This window comes from Staurois parvus, unplaced genomic scaffold (genome assembly GCF_062004578.1).
Source record: "Staurois parvus isolate SC_StPar_1 unplaced genomic scaffold, SC_StPar_1.0 ptg000220l, whole genome shotgun sequence".
Classification (NCBI taxonomy): Eukaryota; Metazoa; Chordata; class Amphibia; order Anura; family Ranidae; genus Staurois; species Staurois parvus.
Genome location: NW_028318016.1, coordinates 197,931 through 217,996, shown reverse-complemented (window position 1 = coordinate 217,996; position 20,066 = coordinate 197,931). Strand labels below are relative to the sequence as shown.

The 20,066-nt window shown below is 39.8% G+C and overlaps 1 protein-coding gene across 4 annotated transcripts in view; it reads right to left on the bottom strand.

Moving 5' to 3' along the window:
* TRIM37 (tripartite motif containing 37) overlaps positions 1 to 20,066 on the bottom strand; it is a 208,325-nt gene that overhangs the window by 172,726 nt on the left and 15,533 nt on the right. For all 4 annotated transcript variants that reach the window (XM_089679183.1, XM_089679179.1, XM_089679181.1 and 1 more), the window contains exon 2: positions 3,688 to 3,789. In XM_089679183.1, the coding sequence (XP_089535309.1) occupies positions 3,688 to 3,789 (102 nt within the window). The remainder of the gene's footprint in view (positions 1 to 3,687; positions 3,790 to 20,066) is intronic.

Sequence of the window (20,066 nt, the reverse complement as noted above, 5' to 3'; positions counted from 1 at the left end):
TGTCTTGCACTGCTGAACATAAGTATTTGAATACCTAAGAAACAGCAAGAATTCTGGCTCACAAAGACCTGTTACTGTGCCTTTAAAAAGTCCACCTCTACTCCACTCATTAACCTAACTTAGTAGCACCTGTCTGAGCTCTTTAAAGACACCTGTCCACCCCACAGTCAGTCAGACGCCAACTACTACCATGGGCAAGACCAAAGAGCTGTCAAAAGACACCAGAGACAAAATTGTGCACCTCCACAAGGCTGGAAAGGGCTACGGGGCAATTGCCAAGCAGCTTGGTGAAAATAGATCAACTGTTGGAGCAATTGTTAGAAAACGGAAGAGGCTAAAGACGAGTGTCAGTCTCCCTTGGACTAGGGCTCCATGCAAGATCTCACCTCGTGGGGTATCACTGATGATAAGAAAGGTGAGGAATCAGCCCAGAACTACAAGGGAGGAGCTGGTCAATGACATGAAGAGAGCTGGGACCACAGTTTCAAAGGTCACTGTCGGTAGAACAATACACCGTCATGGTTTCAAATCATGCATTGCACGGAAGGTTCCCCTGCTCAAGTCATCACATGTCTAGGCCCGTCTGAAGTTTGCCAATGACCATCTGGATGATCCAGAAGAGGCATGGGGGAAAGTCATGTGGTCAGATGAGACCAAAGTAGAACTTTTTGGTCTAAACTTCACTCGTCGTGTTTGGAGGAAAAAGAAGGATGAGTTGCATCCCAAGAACACCATCCCTACTGTGAAGCATGGGGGTGGTAACATCATGCTTTGGGGGTGCTTTTCTGTGAAGGGGACAGGACGACTGCACTGTATTAAGGAGAGGATGAATGGGGCCATTTATTGTGAGATTTTGAGCAACAACCGCCTTCCCTCAGTCAGAGCATTGAAGATGGGTCGTGGCTGGGTCTTCCAACATGACAACGACCCAAAGCATCCAGCCAGGATAACCAAGGAGTGGCTCCGTAAGAAGCATATCAAGGTTCTGGAGTGGTCTAGCCAGTGCCAGTGCCAGACCTAAATCCAATAGAACATCTTTGGAGGGAGCTGAAACTCCGTGTTGCTCAGCGACAGCCCCGAAACCTGACAGATCTAGAGGAGATCTGTGTGGAGGAGTGGGCCAAAATCCCTGTTGCAGTGTGTGCAAACCTGGTCAAGAACTACAGAAAATGTTTGACCTCCGTAATTGCAAACAAAGGCTTCTGTACCAAATATTAGCACTGATTTTCTCAGGTGTTCAAATACTTATGTTCAGCAGTGCAAGACAAATTCTTTAAAAATCATACAATGTGATTTCCTGATTTTTTATTTTTTTTTAATTCTGTCTCTCAGAGTGGGAATGCACCTACAATGTGAATTTCAGACCCCTCCATGACTTCTAAGTGGGAGAACTTGCAAAATCGCAGGGTGTTCAAATACTTCTGTTCCTCACTGTATGCGTGTAAAGACAGGTGTCCCAATACTTTTGGCAATATAGTGTATATGGGGGTGAGAGAGACACACCAGCGTCCAGAAAGTCCTTGTGCATGTACTGCATGTTTCAGTTGAAGGTAATAAAAGTGCATACAAGCAGAGGTGGTTATGTCTAGAATGTAGTTTTGAAAAGGATAACAAAGCAAATGTGTTGTAGTTGAGTGATACCCCACACCCGCCATTTTGGAACATGCAAAAGTTTGGCTAGCTCTGGGTGAGCATCATTAGGTCATAAGGGACTATAGTAGGTAAACCACGACACCCACTGCAGGTGTTTGGCCTTAGTCCAAATTGTATGCATTCAAGTATACGTCGGGTAAAGTTTGATTTACTAAAAGTGAAGGGATTCTGGTCCCTAGGAAGGTCATAGGATCTTGTCAAATATAGTATCACCATAGCGTGGAATCCACAGGAGAGTTGGAATCAACTAAAGAACTAGGCATTCCACCAGTCATATGTTGCAGCTGAGCTGCCAAATAATACAAACATATTAGGTAAAGCAACCCTTCCTCTATATTTTGATCACTGTAATTGTTCCAAGTTGATCCTGAGCAACTTGTCCTTCCACAGCAGAGTTCTAAATATGGCATTACCAATATGAAAAATCTTAAGGTATGACCATAGGGGTATTATGTGAAAAGTACATTAGTTGGGGAATAAGTATATTTTTGTGAGATTAGCTCTAGTACCAACCAGAGGTAACCCCACTTTAGTCCAGATTTTAATTTCAGAATAAGAATGAAGTAACAAGGGCATAATATAAATGGTGCAGTGATCAGTAATGGTGGGGGAATTAACAAGATCAAGATATTTAAAAGAGGACGTAATTTGCACTGGGCAAAATGAAGATATTATCAGGGATATTGCTCCATCAAGGGAGCAATTAATCTTAAGGCTCATATATTCTCCAAAGATTGATATACTGTAGTGGATATAACCGCTCAGAGTGCAGAGTTCATGTCACCAACTCCAATCTTTATTAAACAGCTATGCCTATACCAAAATACCAGACTAGAAAGCACAATTATAACGTATATGACAGCATTAGGGTTGACAAAGGATGCCTTGCAGAAGTTTGAGTTACATACTGATGGCTAATTTTTGTCTTTGAAATCATGAAGTCAGTGTAAAGTGAACACATGGTTTGCATTATACCAAAGCTGCCAATTGCCAGCACCAGCGTTACAACGTGGTGAGCGAGTCACATGTTCCCCCAAGCCAGGTGGAACCAGGTATCTTACTTCATTTCCAGGGCAAACGGAGAAGTAGGGGACAGAAAAGAAGGCAAGTATAAGCCAGCATTAAAGTACAAATAAAAGGCTCCAGTATGTCATTCTAAAGCTCTGTATACACTTTTTCAGGTGTGAGTACGCACACATTTTTTGCACATTTCTGGTGTAGCGCAGCCCATTGAAAAACACACTAAAAGTGCTTTGTCCTTTTGAAAAATTGAGCAAAAGCAAAATGCATGGTACTTTATTAACATGTGTTTGGCGCATGTTGCAAGATGTGTATGGGTGCCATTAGGAATAAATGTCACCATCACAAATCTGCAAAAACAGCAGCATGTTTTTCTGCGCTCATTGGCATGCATTCCTGCAATGTACAAATGTGAACCTGGCCTAGGCAAGTGGCAAATCCAGTTACTATGTGACACGCAAGCTTTATAAAAAAAAAAAAAAAAAAAAACACACAACCAAACCCTCCTTCATTTGTGTCTGACAAATCCCCTCTCAGGCACTGCAGGTTACGTCCGAGGTTTTCAGCAACGGAGGCAGTGCTGTCAATCCAGAAAGTAGTGGGCAGGACTAGATGTGGCCAGGTGCAGACTGACAAGCGATAAGCTTGTGCTACAACAGTGTCAGGGATAATTGCCATGCCCCCTGCAATGATTTTTCATACCAATGTAGCACAAGCAAGTACAACTTACATGAGTGGAAACTGCCCTGAATTCAGGAGCCGTGCAGAATTGTCACACCATCACAGGAATCTGCATTAGATGCACTTCACTGTCAGATTCAACAGGTATTTGAGGGATTTTTCAGGGGGACTAAGAGAAAATTACGTGCTACGGTAGATTTTCTTTTTTATGGGAAGCCATAGTTCTGCTTTAAAAGTCTTGCATAGTCGAAGCACAGGTTCACTTTAAGAAAACAAAAACTATGTGTATGAAGTAGTATTACAACCTAAAAAAATGGAGAAGAAATCACTTACCCGAATGCAGCTGAAACAACACAATTTAGAGCAGTGCGGACAAAGACGGGCATCCCTCAGCTTTTCCATGCAAATGAAACATCTGAAGACCTCTGCTATGCCCTTAATAAATAGAAAAACAAAATTAACTAGTACTGGAAAACATCAGCAATTCTAGAAACCACAGAAAATGAGAACTAGGATCTACAATAATATAATAGTAATTGAAGTAATTGTCACTTGCAATTTTTGTAATTTATGCATGAAATGAATGTTCTATGACTAAATGAAAAGGAAGTCCAGATAAATGGGCTGTCAGTGTTTTGAACCACATACAGTATATACATAATTTATTGCTCCTAAAATCGTGTGGACAAATGAATTAAAAACCACAACACACACTCTCATAGGAGTTCACCCCTCACGTTTTTGTAAATATTTTCTCTTATCTTTTCATGTGACAACACTGAAGAAATGACACTTTGCTACAATGTAAAGTAGTGAGTGTACAGCTTGTATAACAATGTAAATTTGCTGTCCCCTCAAAATAATTCAACACACAGCCATTAATGTCTAAACCGCTGGCAACAAAAGTGAGTACACCCCTAAGTGAAAATGTCCAAATTGGGCCCAATTAGCCATTTTCCCTCCCCAGGGTCATGTGACTCATTAGTGTTACAGGGTCTCAGGTGTGAATGGGGAGCAGGTGTGTTAAATCTGGTCTTATCCCTCTCACACTGGTCACTGGATGTTCAACATGGCACCTCATGGCAAAGAACTCTCTGAGGATCTGAAAAAAAGAATGGTTGCTCTACATAAAGAGTTATTTTGAGGGGACAGCAAATTTACATGGTTATAAAAGCTGTACACTCACTACTTTATATTGTAGCAAAGCGTCATTTCTTCAGTGTTGTCACATGAAAAGATAATAAAATATTTACAAAAATGTGAGGGGTGTACTCACTTCTGTGACTGACACACACACACACACACACACACACACACACACACACACACACACACACACACACACACACACACACACACACACACAGTGTCCTTACCCAAAAGCTTCAAAGAGATAAGAAATGGAGTTGTTTACACTGAAACATTTGACTAGAATAGCTGACATTCCAGGTTTGATCATTTCTTCCCTGATGTCAGCAATCATAAAAAACCCGCTAATAATAGTTTTAAAAAGGCACAAACTAGCTCTTAGGGCAACGTAACCCTGAAATTAGTATATTTATACAGATAAAAAAAAAACTGAACAAGGGTGTGGAAATTTTGGAAAAAACTACTTGTCCAGGGACTAAATCGGTGTCCCAATCTACTTGTCCTAATGAAAAAACTAATTTTAACCAAAACTGTATTAAAATCTGCTTTAAGTAATGTCTGGGGCTTTTAAAAACAAAAGGGGCTTTATGGCGACTTAAACGTTTAATATTTTTAACATTACGCTGTTTATCTCCTCCTCCATTCCCTGCCTCTCTCCAGCACAGCACATGGGGACTAGCAGGGAGGGGAGAGACCTTGCAGTGTAATGAGCACAGATTGGCTGCTCATCAGGAAAGGGGAGTTTCCAGCTTATCCTTTATCCATTTTGCTGCAAGAGCTGGTTTTGCGTTATTTGCACAGGTTTACAAAATCATTTTAGGCCTGAAGATGATGCAAACCCCCAAAACATTGTATATTTTCTGAAAGCAGAGATCCTAGAGAATAAAATAGCAATAGTTCCAATTTTTTATGTCACATCATATTATCACAAAATGTCAGTAAACAATACACTTACGTTAATTTTAGGGCACAAAAAGCAATAAATTATCCAATTTTTTGGTAAAATATAAAAGACGAGGTTGCAGCGAGTAAATAGATATCCAACATGTCAAACCTTAAAATTTGCGTGCGCTCATGAAACTGCAACAAACTTCAGTGCCCAATATTTTCTATAGGTGACACTTATAAAGCCCCTTATAGGTCATCAGTACGGAGGTCTGGTGCTAGAATTATTGCTCTCATTCTGGCATGCGTGGCGATATTTATCATGTGTATCGCAATCCATGTTTTTATGTGTAGGCGCTCGAGCATGTGCTTTTACGTTTGTGCATGCGTACATATGTGGGGGGGCCTTGAAAAATTTGGGGTGTTATATGCTTGGGAGTAACTTCCATTTAAAATTTTTATTTTTTTTTTTTTTTTAAATACACATACGGGACAAAAAGTCCCCTATGTGATGATTTTTAGAGACAGATGCTCTTTTTTGAGACATGCAATGTCTAAAAGACCCTGCAAGTCTCCCCTGTACTACACTGAATTTAATGCGGTGCACATTGCACCGCATTACATTCTTTCCCAGACTCTATGACCAGGAATCTGTCAAACGGGGACCCAGAAGTGATGTCACATCACGTCCGGATCAGGAGAAGGGGAGTGGATGTGTCTGCTCTACTCCTCCCTCCCCTAAACCTCATCCCGCAGCACCCACGAACCAGTCTCAGGTCTGCAGATGGGCAAGCGGAACCCGGGACATATAGCGGGGGGAGGCGGGAGAGGCTGACACTAAGGGCTGTGTGGAAGCAATCGGGCAGCAACGCTGTTGCCCAATTGCTTCCACCTGACAGGTGAGCCATGCTGCTTGCCCGCTGCAGGGCTAAGGGCAAAAAAAAAAAAACCTGCCCGGCACTACATGTCCCGGGCATCAGGCGATAAGAATTGGACATCACTGCTGAATCATATCCACAAGTGCCCAGACTCTACAGAAAAGGAGAACCAGGGAAAGTTAATTGGCACAAGCCTTTTTTTTTTTTTTTTTTTTTTTTTTTTTAACACAACTAAAGCTCAGTTTACAGTACTGCAACTTGAGATCAGACTTGTGTGACCCCAAGTAACATGACATGTGAAATTCCACGTCAGTCAATGAGAGCTGCCTTAATTAGTACTATTGAAGGTTCCTTGTACTACTTCAATCTGACTTGTGTCCGCATAGACTTTAAAGTGTTAATAAACCCAGGACCCTGCATTCACTATCTCTTGTCTCCCACAGTACACAGAACATAAAAATTAAATAATTTTAGGGATTATACACTGTTAAATACTTTTTCTCATCAGCAGTTCGAGCACTGGTTAATCTCATAGGAGGAGTTTTCATTCTGCTCTGACTGTCCTATGAGACTGCATAACCTCTGACCGGACAGTGCTGAGAGAGAAAGAGAGAAAGAGAAATATATTGCGATTTTGAGCACCCCTGCTGCCCTGTAGCAGTATTTCTGCTATAGGGCGGAGGGGAAGCGGTCAAGCCAACAGACGCATGCTTTGCCTGGGAATGTAGGCATGTACTTTCATTTACGTCGCTAGGTTCAAGGGGTTCTACTGGGATGATATCTGCAGCTACAGGCATCATCCTGGTATCTATTTAGCTGGAGATGGACTTTCATGTAAAAGCAATCCTAGCAGCTAATTAGCCCCCCACCACCGCCTTCCAAGGCTCTCCCGTCACACCAAGGAGACCAGGATTGAAGCCGGTGGTTCTGCCGGCTGACCACAGAGATGACAGAGAACCGGAATGATCAACTCTATGGTCTAAGAAACCATAAGTGATGGATATTTTGTCACTTCCGATTTCGCCAGGATCTGAACAAGCCATTACTGTCTTGTGAAAGCAACAGATCACATGTACCTGGGTTAAACTAATGATCTCCCCATAAAGAGGATATGTCACTGCTCCAGCAATAAGGGATGTTTTTCATCACTTTTGATAGCCATAAATGTGGTTAAAAAATTAGAGAGAGTGTAAAAAAAAATTAAAATAAAATTATAAAAAATAAATTGTAAAAGCGCCTCTGTTCCCAGCGCAAAGATGAATGCATATGGTATAGCTGGCGCAACATATGTAAACAGTGTTCGCACCGCACATATCGCTGCAAATGTTATAGCGAGAGCAATAATTCTAGTACCAGACCTCCTGCGTAAACTCTGAACTGGTAACCTGTAAAGGCTTTTAAAACATTGCCTATTTAATGTACTATAGTTCGTCCCCGTTACATGAGCGTGTACAATTTTCAAGCATGGTATCTATTTATTTAGCGTAACATCACCTTTTATAGTTAATTAAACATTTGAGTATTAAGATATGTTTGTGTATTAAGATTCATTAAAGTATTTAAGTTGAATAAAAGATGCGCAAATACATGCACATTTTCAGCACCCACTATTTTATTCTCTAGGGCCTATGTTTTGGGGTTCTAAGCAATTTTCAGTTGCTGATTTTTACATGTAGGAGGAATGCCAGAATTGCCCAGGAGCTGAAGTGGTTGAAGACCTCTACTTACAACAATGCTGTGGTTTACATAGCATACAGCTATTTACTTTAAAAGCCATTAAACTATATTAGGTTAGACGCAACAGAATTAAAAAGTAAGACAAATTTAAAAACTATTCAGTGCGATCAAGAAACCAGCACAGTCTTTTCAGCAAAATGTGTCTTCAGAAATATAAAGATACCCACAAAAGGTCAAATGACAATGTTTTGGACTCTGTGGTTATATGGCTCCTGGTAACCGTCCAGCCCTGTTATAACACTACACCTTCACTGTGTATGTTCATCACTGTGCAAACATGTAACATCAATTGTTTCCAGGTCTCCAAACACAACAGGCTTAGGCTAAGTGTTATTTCTATTACAGACAGATGCACGTCCTCATATGTAGTTGTATTGCTTAACCGCTTCCCGACCATCCTATAGCATAAATACTGCTACAAGGCGGCACGGGTGCACAAAATCATGTATATACACGCGATTTACGTTCCTGCAGTGATCGCCGGCCAAGGGGGGCACGCGTGCACCCCTGCCGACCCACGGGTGCTATGATTTGATCCCCAAGGGATCAATCATTCCGATTTAGGCCAGTGATGTTCGGCCTAAATCAGCTGATCGATCCCTGCCCTATCAGAGATCTTCCTGTACCTGTGTTTACACTTACACAGGTACCAGGAAATGACATCTTCTCTCTCTGGGAACATTCCGTCCCAGAGAGAGAGATACAAAAGAAGAGACAGTGAGTACAGCAGCACACTTTTACAGTTTAAACACATTTTAAGAAACATTTAACCCCTTGATCACCCCCCCGTCCACTCCCCCCTCCAGTTAACCCCTTCACTGCCCTGTCACCAGTGCCATTAGTACAGTGTACAGATTTTTTGATGATCACTGTATTAGTGTCTTCAGATAACGTTACCATCAGTTAGAGTCCCTCTCAAATAGCGTCAAATTGCCCGTCATCAAATTTAAGCCCTTGACTGCTAGGAACACGCTCACGTACATACTAAAGCTCCATTGTTAATATAGTGTCTGAACGGATCAATAGCTTTGATAATATCAGCACTATACCAGTGTTCACATTAGTATAGTGTCCCCAAAAACGCAGCGTTAGTGGGATCAGCCCCGGCACCTGCGTTTAGCCCCTACACCTAACCCCGCCCCTTCTCTCCCAGCAAGTGCAGTGTCAGTAGGTCACTGTCACTTGATATATTACACACAAAACCGCAGTGTTCGCAGAATCAGGCCTGATCTCTTTTAGCACTTGCCGGTAAATTTTGATGACTCTCATATGCAGCAGAGTGCCAGTACTAGTGCCACGCTACCTTTTGGTGAACTGTCAAGTACTAGTGGCCTAGTACTTCCTGGTCTTTCACATACCTCTTAGATTGTAAGCTCCAAGGGGCAGGGCCCTCCTAACCCTCTTGTATTGAACTGCATTGTTGCTGTATTGTCTCCTGTTATATCGTACAGCGCTGAGCAAACTGTTGACGCTATAAATCCTGTATTATAATAATAATACCAGCACTGCAGTATCACTTGGTGACGTGGCGAGTCCCATAAGTGCAGTACAAGCTGGTGCGGTGGTGAGCACAAGTATTGTCCCCCAACCACCAAGAATTCGCACACAGGCCCGTAGAGCCCCTAGTATCTTTCCAGATGTGCTTGCAAATCCCGATTGGCAGTCCACAAATTCTGCAGCACCCGTACTTCCCCCATTCACAGCCCAACACGGAATTCAGGTGTAAATAGCAAATTTAACTACTCCCCTTGATTTTTTGGAATGGTTTTTCATGGAAGATCTGTATGTATTGATTGTGGATCAAAGCAATTTATATGCACAACAGTTTATCGCTGCCAACCCAGATTCAAACCTTGCCAGACCATTCTCATGGAAACCCATTACAGTTTCTGAATTTAAATTTTTTTTGGACCTAACCCTCAACATGGGCATTACTAAAAAAAATGAATTGCGATTGTATTGGTCCACAGACCCGATTCATTATATGCCCGTGTTCTCTGCTGCCATGGCCAGGCATAGATATTAGAGTAGAATGTATTTTATGCATTTCAACAACTATACAATCTTTCATCCTCGGGGTAACCCTGAATTTGACCGGCTCCACAAAATTCAGCCCCTCACAAATAACCTTAACCAAAAATGTTCAGATATCTCCCCAGCAAAAAATCTGCATTGATGAGTCCCTCATTAATTTTTCTGGCAGCCTTGCATTCAAACAATTTCTCCCCAGCAAGCGTGCCAGATATGGGGTCAAGATGTAGAAAAGCTGTGAGAAGGCAACAGGCTATACTTATACGTTTCAGATTTAGGAGGGAAAAGATAGTCACGTGGAACCCCCCGGATGCCCAGACTACATGGGAAGTAGTGGCAAGATAGTTTGGGACTTGGCGTTATCCTTTTTCCATATGGGGTACCACTTATACGTGGCAATTTTTATTCAAAGTGTTCCACTATTTAGACATTTGTACAATCTTGGAACTGGTGCATGTGGCACCGTGTGCCCACCATTGTAAGTGGGTGAATGCAGGGTGGTATATTCTAAAGGTGGGCATTCCACACACTTTTTCTGGCAGAGATTTCTTCTCTTTTTCATTCAGTCCACACGCTGCATACGAAAAAAAAAAAAATAGCACATACAATAATACCTCAGTTTGTGAATGCCTCTGTTAATGTAATTTTCAGTTTACGAATGAAAATCCATTGAAAATAATGCCTCGGTTTACAAATTTATTTTCACAATACGAAGTGTATATCGGTGCTGATTTTTAAATACAATTGCCATCTTTTTTTTTCTTCTTCAATATAACTCACAACATTAGCTGTCAGTTTCCCCAAAGCTAAAGGATACTTTGTATCTTTTAAGAAACTGAGAGGAAACATCGTTTCTTTTGGGGAAATAAACTTTCTATTTTTTAGATGGAGGGGAAAAGTGACAGATGAATTTCTGAAATAATGTATAGTGAAGGAAAAAAAAAAAAAAAAAAAAAAACACTAATTACATTTAAAAACTGGCACCTGACAGCTGAGTGTAAAATAATTTTTTTTTAATGCCAGCAGTTCTTTTACATTAAGCTGTCAGTGGGGAACCCGACAGCTGAAACATTAACACATGGTTGTCACTACTAAAATACCGCATGAGTTAATACAATAACTCATGCGGTATTTTAGTAGCGTTTACTGTTTTTCAGACCTTAAGAATGGATTAATTGGTTTTCAATGTATTCCTATGGGAAACAGTGGTTCGGTTTACAAATTCTTCACTATACGAAATGTCCTGCATAACGCATTAAATTCGTAATCCGAGGCATTACTGTATACCCAACAAGGACCAGCAATGTGCTGGTACATCACAGGACTTTGTATGGTTATACCAGGATGATTCTTACAGCTGCAGGCATCATCCTGGGATTGTTTTTTTCAGCTGGCGATCAGCTTTCATGTAAAAGCAATCCTAGTGGCTAATCAGCTGCAGGATTGCTTTTACAAGTAGCGGGAGATGCCACCCTCCCCTGCTGCCTTCTCAGGCAGTCCCGTGCCATCGGTGGGAACCTGAGAAGGCAGCTGGTGATTCTGCCAGCTGACCACAGAGCTGATTGGAGACCAGAATGGTGCCAATCATCTCTATAGTCTAAGAAATCGGAAGCTATGAGCATTTCATCACTTTACTTTCACAGGATATAAACAGCGCCATTTGTAAATTGGGAAAGCATCTGATCACACCGATCTTGGTTTGATTAGATAATATAAGGGCAGAGGAGATATCTAGAGTCTGATAGAACCCAGATTTCTCAAAAAAGAACATGACAATGCCCATTGAAGTTATAGGGGATATTTGCACTCCCTGTGATAGCATTAAAAATGATTAAAAAAAAAAAATGATGGTGACAGTGCTAAAATAATTAAAAAAATCAAAACAGCTAAAAAAAAACGCACATCTGCATTCGTGAGCGTTGACCCTGTGCCAGTATGGAAACAGCGGTTGCACCATGCATGTGAGGTATCGCCACGAACGTCAGATCAAGGACAGTAATTCTAACACTAGACACTTTTAAATAATTGCCTATGGATATTAAAAACTAATGCAGTTTGTCACCATTGCACGGAGCCATTTACTCGGCATACCATCATCTTTTATATTTTACCAAATAAATGGCCAATATTTTGTGTTTTTGTGCATTAACAATTTCAATACCGTGCAATTTTACACCTTCCTGCCCAGGCCAGTTTTCAGGTTTCAGCGCTCTCACACTTTGAATGACAATTGCGCGGTCATACAACACTGTACCCAAACTAAAATTTTATCATTTTCTTCACACAACTAGAGCTTTCTTTTGGTGGTATTTAATCACCGCTGGGGTTTTTATTTTTTGCTAAATTAACAAAAAAAGACCAAAAATTTTGAAAAAAAAACACATTTTTCTTTGTTTCTGTTATAAAAGTTTACAAATAAATAATTGTTCTTCATAAATTTAGGCCGAGATGTATTCTGCTACATGTCTTTGGTGAAAACAACCCAAATTAGGATGTATTTTTTTAGCTTGTAGGAAAGTTATAGAGTTCACAAACTATGGTATAGATCTGAATATTGATCAATCCTGAAGTACTGACAGCCAATCTAATTTCTTGAGGTCCAAGAATGTCAGAACAGTACAGATATCCCACAAATGACCCCTTTTTGCAGAGTAGACAGTCCGACGTACTTCATAAGAGGCAAGGCGAGTTTTTTGAAGTTGTATTTTTATGTCATAATTTTTCGGAAAATTAAAAAATTAAAAAAATTATTTTCACTATTTTTTTTTTTACATACTGTCACCAGTGCAGTACAGCGTCATCATATAACTGGCATGGCGGTTAACAGGGACACTGACTGGTGACAGTATGAAAAAAAAAAAATATATATATTTTTTTATTTTTATTTTATTTTTTTAACATTGTACTACTTTGGGGAAGTGATCAGTATTTTTTTTTTTTTTTTTTGCACAATTTGCTTATAGCAAAGAATTACTTTGCTATAAGCAAGCATTTACCTGAATGAAATCGATTCATTCAGCTTTTTTTTTTTTTGTGCTTAGCTGTGATTTGGTCACAGCTAATCAATGACATGTGCATGTGATTAGCTGTGACCATTCACAGCTAGGCACTAGTATACAATGGATGGCATCATGAATGAAGCCATCCATTGTATACAACTGTCATGTGACCTGCTGTGATTGGTCACAGCAGGTCACATGGTACCAGCAACGGGAGCCGGTACTCGGATCTGTCATCGGCCGTGTCCGAGGTGCACGGCCCGTGACAGATCCCGCTGCTGCGCCGCTCTGCATTACCGCAAACGGCGCATGTGCGGGAGCACGCCAAATGGCGTGCACCCGGAATGAAGAGGCACATCTGAAGCCGCCAAACGGCCATTGGCCGGGCGGCTAATGGTTGAAAGTAAAAAAAAAAAAAAAGTGTACTTATTTTTTTAACCATTAGCCGCCCGGCCAATGGCCGTTTGGCGGCTTCAGAAGTGTCTCTCCATTCCGGGTACACGCCATTTGGCGTGCTCCCGCACATGCGCCGTTTGCGCTAATGCAGAGCGGCGCAGCAGTGCCATCTGTCACGGGCCGTGCACCTTGGACGCGGCCGATGACAGATCCGAGTACCGGCTCCCGTTGCTGGTACCATGTGACCTGCTGTGACCAATCACAGCAGGTCACATGACAGTTGTATACAATGGATGGCTTCATTCATGATGCCATCCATTGTATACTAGTGCCTAGCTGTGAATGGTCACAGCTAATCACATGCACATGTCATGTGATTAGCTGTGACCAAATCACAGCCAAGCACAAAAAAAAAAAAAAAGCTGAATGAATCGATTTCATTCAGGTAAATGCTTGCTTATAGCAAAGTAATTCTTTGCTATAAGCAAATTGTGCCGAAAAAAAAAAAAAAAAAAATACTGATCACTTCCCCAAAGTAGTACAATGTTACTATGGTAACATTGTACTACTTTGGTCATAGTAAAATATGAAAAACAAAATCTTAAAAAAAAAAAAAAAAAAATGTAATAAAAAATTAACTATAATAAAAAAATAAAAAAAAATAAAAAAAATATATATTTTTTTTTTCATACTGTCACCAGTCAGTGTTCCTGTTCACCGCCATGCCAGTTATATGACGACACTGTACTGCACTGGTGACAGTATGTAAAAAAAAAAAAATTGTGAAAATAATTTTTTTAATTTTTTCATTTTCCGAAAAATCATGACAAAAATATACAACTTCAAAAAACTCGCCATGCCTCTTATGAAGTACGTCGGACTGTCTACTCTGCAAAAAGGGGTCATTTGGGGATATCTGTACTATTCTGACATTCTTGGACCTCAAGAAATTAGATTGGCTGTCAGTACTTCAGGATTGATCAATATTCAGATCTATACCATAGTTTGTGAACTCTATAACTTTCCTACAAACTAAAAAATACATCCTAATTTGGGTTATTTTCACCAAAGACATGTAGCAGAATACATCTCGGCCTAAATTTATGAAGAACAATTATTTATTTGTAAACTTTTATAACAGAAACAAAGAAAAATGTGTTTTTTTTTCAAAATTTTTGGTCTTTTTTTGTTAATTTAGCAAAAAATAAAAACCCCATGAGTGATTAAATACCACCAAAAGAAAGCTCTAGTTGTGTGAAGAAAATGATAAAATTTTAGTTTGGGTACAGTGTTGTATGACCGCGCAATTGTCATTCAAAGTGTGAGAGCGCTGAAACCTGAAAAATGGCCTGGGCAGGAAGGTGTAAAATTGCACGGTATTGAAATGGTTAAATTGTGTTTGAAAAAAATCACTGCGCGAGTACTATGTGACAAAAAATTGCAGCACCCACCATTTTATTCACTAGGGTGTTTGCTTTAAAAAAATATATATAATGTTTGGAGTTTAAATTAATTTCCTAGCAAAAAAATACAGATTTTTTTCATGTGAACAAGAAGTGTCAGAAAAGGCTTGATCTTCAGGTGGTTTGAAGAGTGAGTGATGTGTGGCATAAACTTCTAATGCTGGGCATAAAATACCCCCACCCCCCAAAACGACCCCTTTTTGGAAAGTAGACACCCCAAACTATTTGCTGAAAGGCATGTTGAGTCAATAGAAGAATTTATTTTTTTACCACAAGTTTTTGGAAAATGACAAAAAAATTATTTTTTTTTTCACAAAATTATCATTTAAATGATTTCTTGATCACACATGCCATGGGTATATGTGGAATTACTACCCAAAATACATTCTGCTACTTCTCCTGAGTATGGGGTACCACATGTGACACGTTTTGGCAGTCTATCCAAGTACAGGACCCCAAAATCCAATAAGCACCTTCAGGCTTTTAAAGGGCTTTATTTCCTCATTACACTTCCTCACTACCTATCACAGTTTTGGAGGCCCTAAAATGCCAGGATAGCACCAAACCCCCCCCCAAATGACCAATTTTTGGAAAGTAGACACGCCAAGGAATTTGATAAGAAGCATGGTGAGTATTTTGCAGATCTCATTTGTTGCCACAAGTTTTTGAAATTTGAAGAAAAAAAAAAAAATCAAAAACATTTTTTTTTTCTTTTTTTTAAATTTCAAAACCTTGTGAGAAAAAAATGAGATCTGCAAAATATTCACCATGCTTCTTTTTAAATTCCTTGGGGTGTCTACTTTCCAAAAAGGGTATAATTTGGGAGGGGGCGTGCTATCCTGGCATTTCAGGGCCTATGAAACTGTGATAGGTAGTGAGGAAGTTAGGCACCTTCAGGCTTTCAAAGTGGTCATTGGATTTCAGACTCCTGTATGTGGCTAGGTTCCCAAAAAGTCTCAAACATGTGGTATCCCCATACTCGGTAGAAGTAGCAGAATGTATTTTGGGGTGTAATTCCACATAAACCCATGGCTTGTGCGAGAAATATATAATTTAAATGACAACTTTGTGTAAAAAAAAAAAAAAAGTTTTTGTCATTTTCCAGAAACTTGTGGAAAAAAATAAATCTTCCATAGGCTCAATATGCCTCTCAGCAAATAGCTTAGGGTGTCTACTTTCCGAAAGGGGTCATTTGGGGGCGTTTGTACTATCCTGGTATTTTAGCACCTCAAGAAATGTGATGGGCAGTCAGAACGTAAAAGCTGTGTAAATTCCATTATCTATACCATAGTTTGTAGACGCTATAACTTTCACACAAAGCAATCAATATACATTTATTGGGATTTATTTAACCAAAAACATGGAGTAGAATACATTTTGGCCTAAATTTATGATGAAATTTTAGTTTTTTTGGATATTTTTTATCACAGAAATAAGAAAATATAGTTTTTTTAAAAAAAAAAGTATTTCTCAAATATTTTTTGTTTATAGCGCCAAAAATAAAAAGCGCACAGGTGATCAAATACCGCCAAAAGAAAGCTCTATTTGTGTGAAAAAAAGGTAATGATTTCATTTATTTACCATATTGCAGGACCACGCAATTGTCCGTTAAACTAGCGCAGCGCTGTGTAGCAAAAAAATGGCGTAAATTGCAGTGTCTATACCATAGTTTGTAGACACTATAAATTTCACACGAAGCAATCAATATACACTTATTGGGATTTTTTTTTTTTTTTTTTTATCAAAAACATGGAGCAGAATACATTTTTGCCTAAATTTATAACTTTGAGCTTACTTTATATTTTTTATAGCTGAAAGTAAAAAATATCGTTTGTCTTCAAAAGTTTCGTTTTTTTTTGTTTATAGCTCAAAAAATGAAAAGCGTACAGGTGATCATATACCACCAAAAGAAATCTCTATTTGTGTGAAAAAAAGAACTTAAATTTCGTTTAGGTACAGCATTGCATGACCGCACAATTATCAGTTGAATTAGTGCAGCGCTGAGTAGCAAAAAGAGGCCTGGTCATTAAGGGGGTAAATCCTCAGGAAGCAAAGTGGTTAAAAACATTTTTAATGTTTGGGGATTCTAAGAAATTTTATAGCAAAAAATAAAAATCATTAAAAGAAGTTTAAGTCACCATAAAGCCCCTTTGATTTTTAAAAGCACCTCTGTTTAATAAACAGCAACCCTTCATATTATCCATCCTGCAAAAATAAAAAATTATTTATCAGGACAAGTAGATTGGGACCCCCAATTTAGTCCGTGGACAAGTAGTTTTTTTAAAAAAAAATTCCACACCCCTGTGATTGTCAGAACACCCGCCCTGGAAATTTATTCCCACATATGTAACTCAAGTCACCTTAATCCAATCAACATAGTGATTTTCCTTTGCGGCTATAAATTATGGGGGTATTGTGTGTCACTCAAACCTGACAAAGCCACTTTAATAAGTGGAAAAAGGTCCTCAACATAACAGAATAAGCCCTCACTTTTTGTGCATACAGCAGGTTAAGACCTGCAGCACACAGCAGCCCATAGTAATGAATGGTTGTAAACTAGCAGTATGCGGATAAATGGCATGCTTGCAGAAAACTTGTGCGGGTGTGTAAATCCCTTTACACAGCTTTTGTGCATCAAGGCTTTTATGCCTATATGCATGTGTACACAAGCACAACGTATATCGTGTACAGTGAAAAAGTTGCTAGGACACTGGGTTTCAGAAAGAAAGCATTATTTTCTACACTGCAAAAAATGTATTCAGGCTTAAAGAAATAAAAATAAATAAATAATATGACTGCAAACACCACATCTAAGGCTTCATTCACACTATGGCATTTTGAATTGAGGGCCGAATAGCCACGATTCTGCCCACAATTTTAAAGAGCTTTGCTAAAATAACAAAATCGCACAACAGCACGTTTAGGTGCCATTCATTTTAACAGCACCTAAATATACGGAAGCTCCTGAACTTCTTTTGGGTGACACTTCGAGTAATGCGATTTATCGCGTGAGACTCACAGCAGAACAGCACCGCGTTTTTAGGTGTCATGTAGTGTGAATGGGGTCGAAGGACTAGTATACTGCAATAGATGAAATTTTTATTCTTGGGTTCATATATGCCACAACCCACATCATAAAAGAAAAAAAAAAAAACTATCAATAAATGCTGTATTATATGCTGACCATACTCACTCAATCACTATGGGATTTGTCTTCTGTATTTTGCAAAAAAAAAAAACCCTGATTGATCCTGCTGTTATCCATCTCCCCTTTCTGTCCATGTGCCCAGTGCAACCGGGGATTCTGCAGAGCATTGTTATCAGCTACTGCACATGCTCCGTTTTCAGTGAGATTCTATACAGAGCATTTCCTCCCCATCACATCTGAGCAGCCCATGAAAATATAGTCACACATGTGAGTGTATACACAGTAGTAAATAACAGTCCACGCCCTCCTTCTTCCTCCATGTCCACTAACCAGCTAAACACAAAGGGGGTGGGATATTACATCTTGATCGATGGAGGCTTTACCTTCCCTGTTACTCAAATACACAGGCTGACAAAGCCTGTGAGTGGTAGAATTCTGACAACACCATGTTATTGCCAAAAATAATAAAGATTTGATTTTGAATATACACTATATTGCCAAAAGTATTGGGATGCCTGCCTTTACCCTCACATGAACTTTAATGGCATCCCAGTCTTAGTACATAGAGTTCAATATTGAGTTGGCCTACTCTTTGCAGCTATAACAGCTTCAACTCTTCTGGGAAGGTTGTCCACAAGGTTTAGGAGTGTGTCTATGGGAATGTTTGACCATTCCACCAGAAGCACATTTTTGAGGCAGGCACTAACGTCAGATGAGAAAGCCTGGCTCTCAGTCTCCACTGTAATTCATCCCAAAGGTGTTCTATCGGGTTGAGGTCAGGACTCTGTGCAGGCCAGTCAAGTTCCTCCACCCCAAACTCGATCACCACTCGAACTGGTGTGCAGTCATGTTGGAACAGGAAAGGGCCATCCCCAAACTGTTCCCACGACACTGGGAGCATGAATTTGTCCAAAATGTTTTGGTATGCTGATACCTTAAGAGTTCCTTTCACTGGAACTAAGGGGCCAAGCCCAACCCGTGAAAAACAACCGCACACTATAATTCCCCATCCACCAAACTGGAGAACTCGTCTCCACTGCTCTAGAGTCCAGTGGCGGTGTGCTTTACACCACTGCATTGGACACTTTGCATTGCACTTGATGTAAGGCTTGAATGCAGCTACTTGGCCATGGAAAACCATCCCATGAAGCTCTCTACTCACTGTTAGGCTAATCTGGAGGCAATACGAAGTTTGGAGGATTTTAGCTATTGCCTCTGTGCACTATGCGCTTCAGCATGTGTTGACCCCGCTGTAATTTTACATGACCTACAACTTTGTGCAGCTGCTCTTGTTCCCAGGTGCTTCCACTTTGTTATAATACCACTAACAGTTGAGCGTGGAATATTTAGTAGCAAGCAAATGTCATGGATGGACTTATTGCACAGATGGCAACCTATCACTGTATCATTTGAATTCACTGAGGTCCTGAGAGCGACCCATTCTTTCACAATTGTTTGTAGAAGCAGTCTGTATGCCTAGGTGCTTGATTTTATACACCTGTGACCATGGAGGTGATTGAAACACCAGAATCCAATAATTTGGAGGGGTGTCCCAATACTTTTGTTAATATAGTGTATATTTGTATGATGGTTGAATATAGTTTACTGGTAATATTTACTCTGTATCCCGAAGGCTGTTTTTGTTTTGTTTTTTGAACATGTGACCAGCAGCAGAGGACTGGAAGCTCTTCCCACTGATGTTTACCCACAGACAGGTTGGGAAAGAGCAGGGTCATATGAGAACTGTATATCAATAATAAAAAAAAAAAAAGATACTTAGATGTATTTTTAATTAAAACAATTACAGTGCCATCATCCACATACAGAAAGAGAAGAGATAATGAAAATAAACAGTGCGTTTAGTATCACTTTAAAAGTTAGTAAATTGAAACAAGCTCTCACTGACCTATTGCTGAAGGCACTGTAAAGCAAATATTATTCTGATATGTGCCTGCTGTACCATGTAGTTGTATGAAAAAGTTATTTTTGTATTGCTTCCTTTGTGTGAAATCCTTGATGTTCCCAC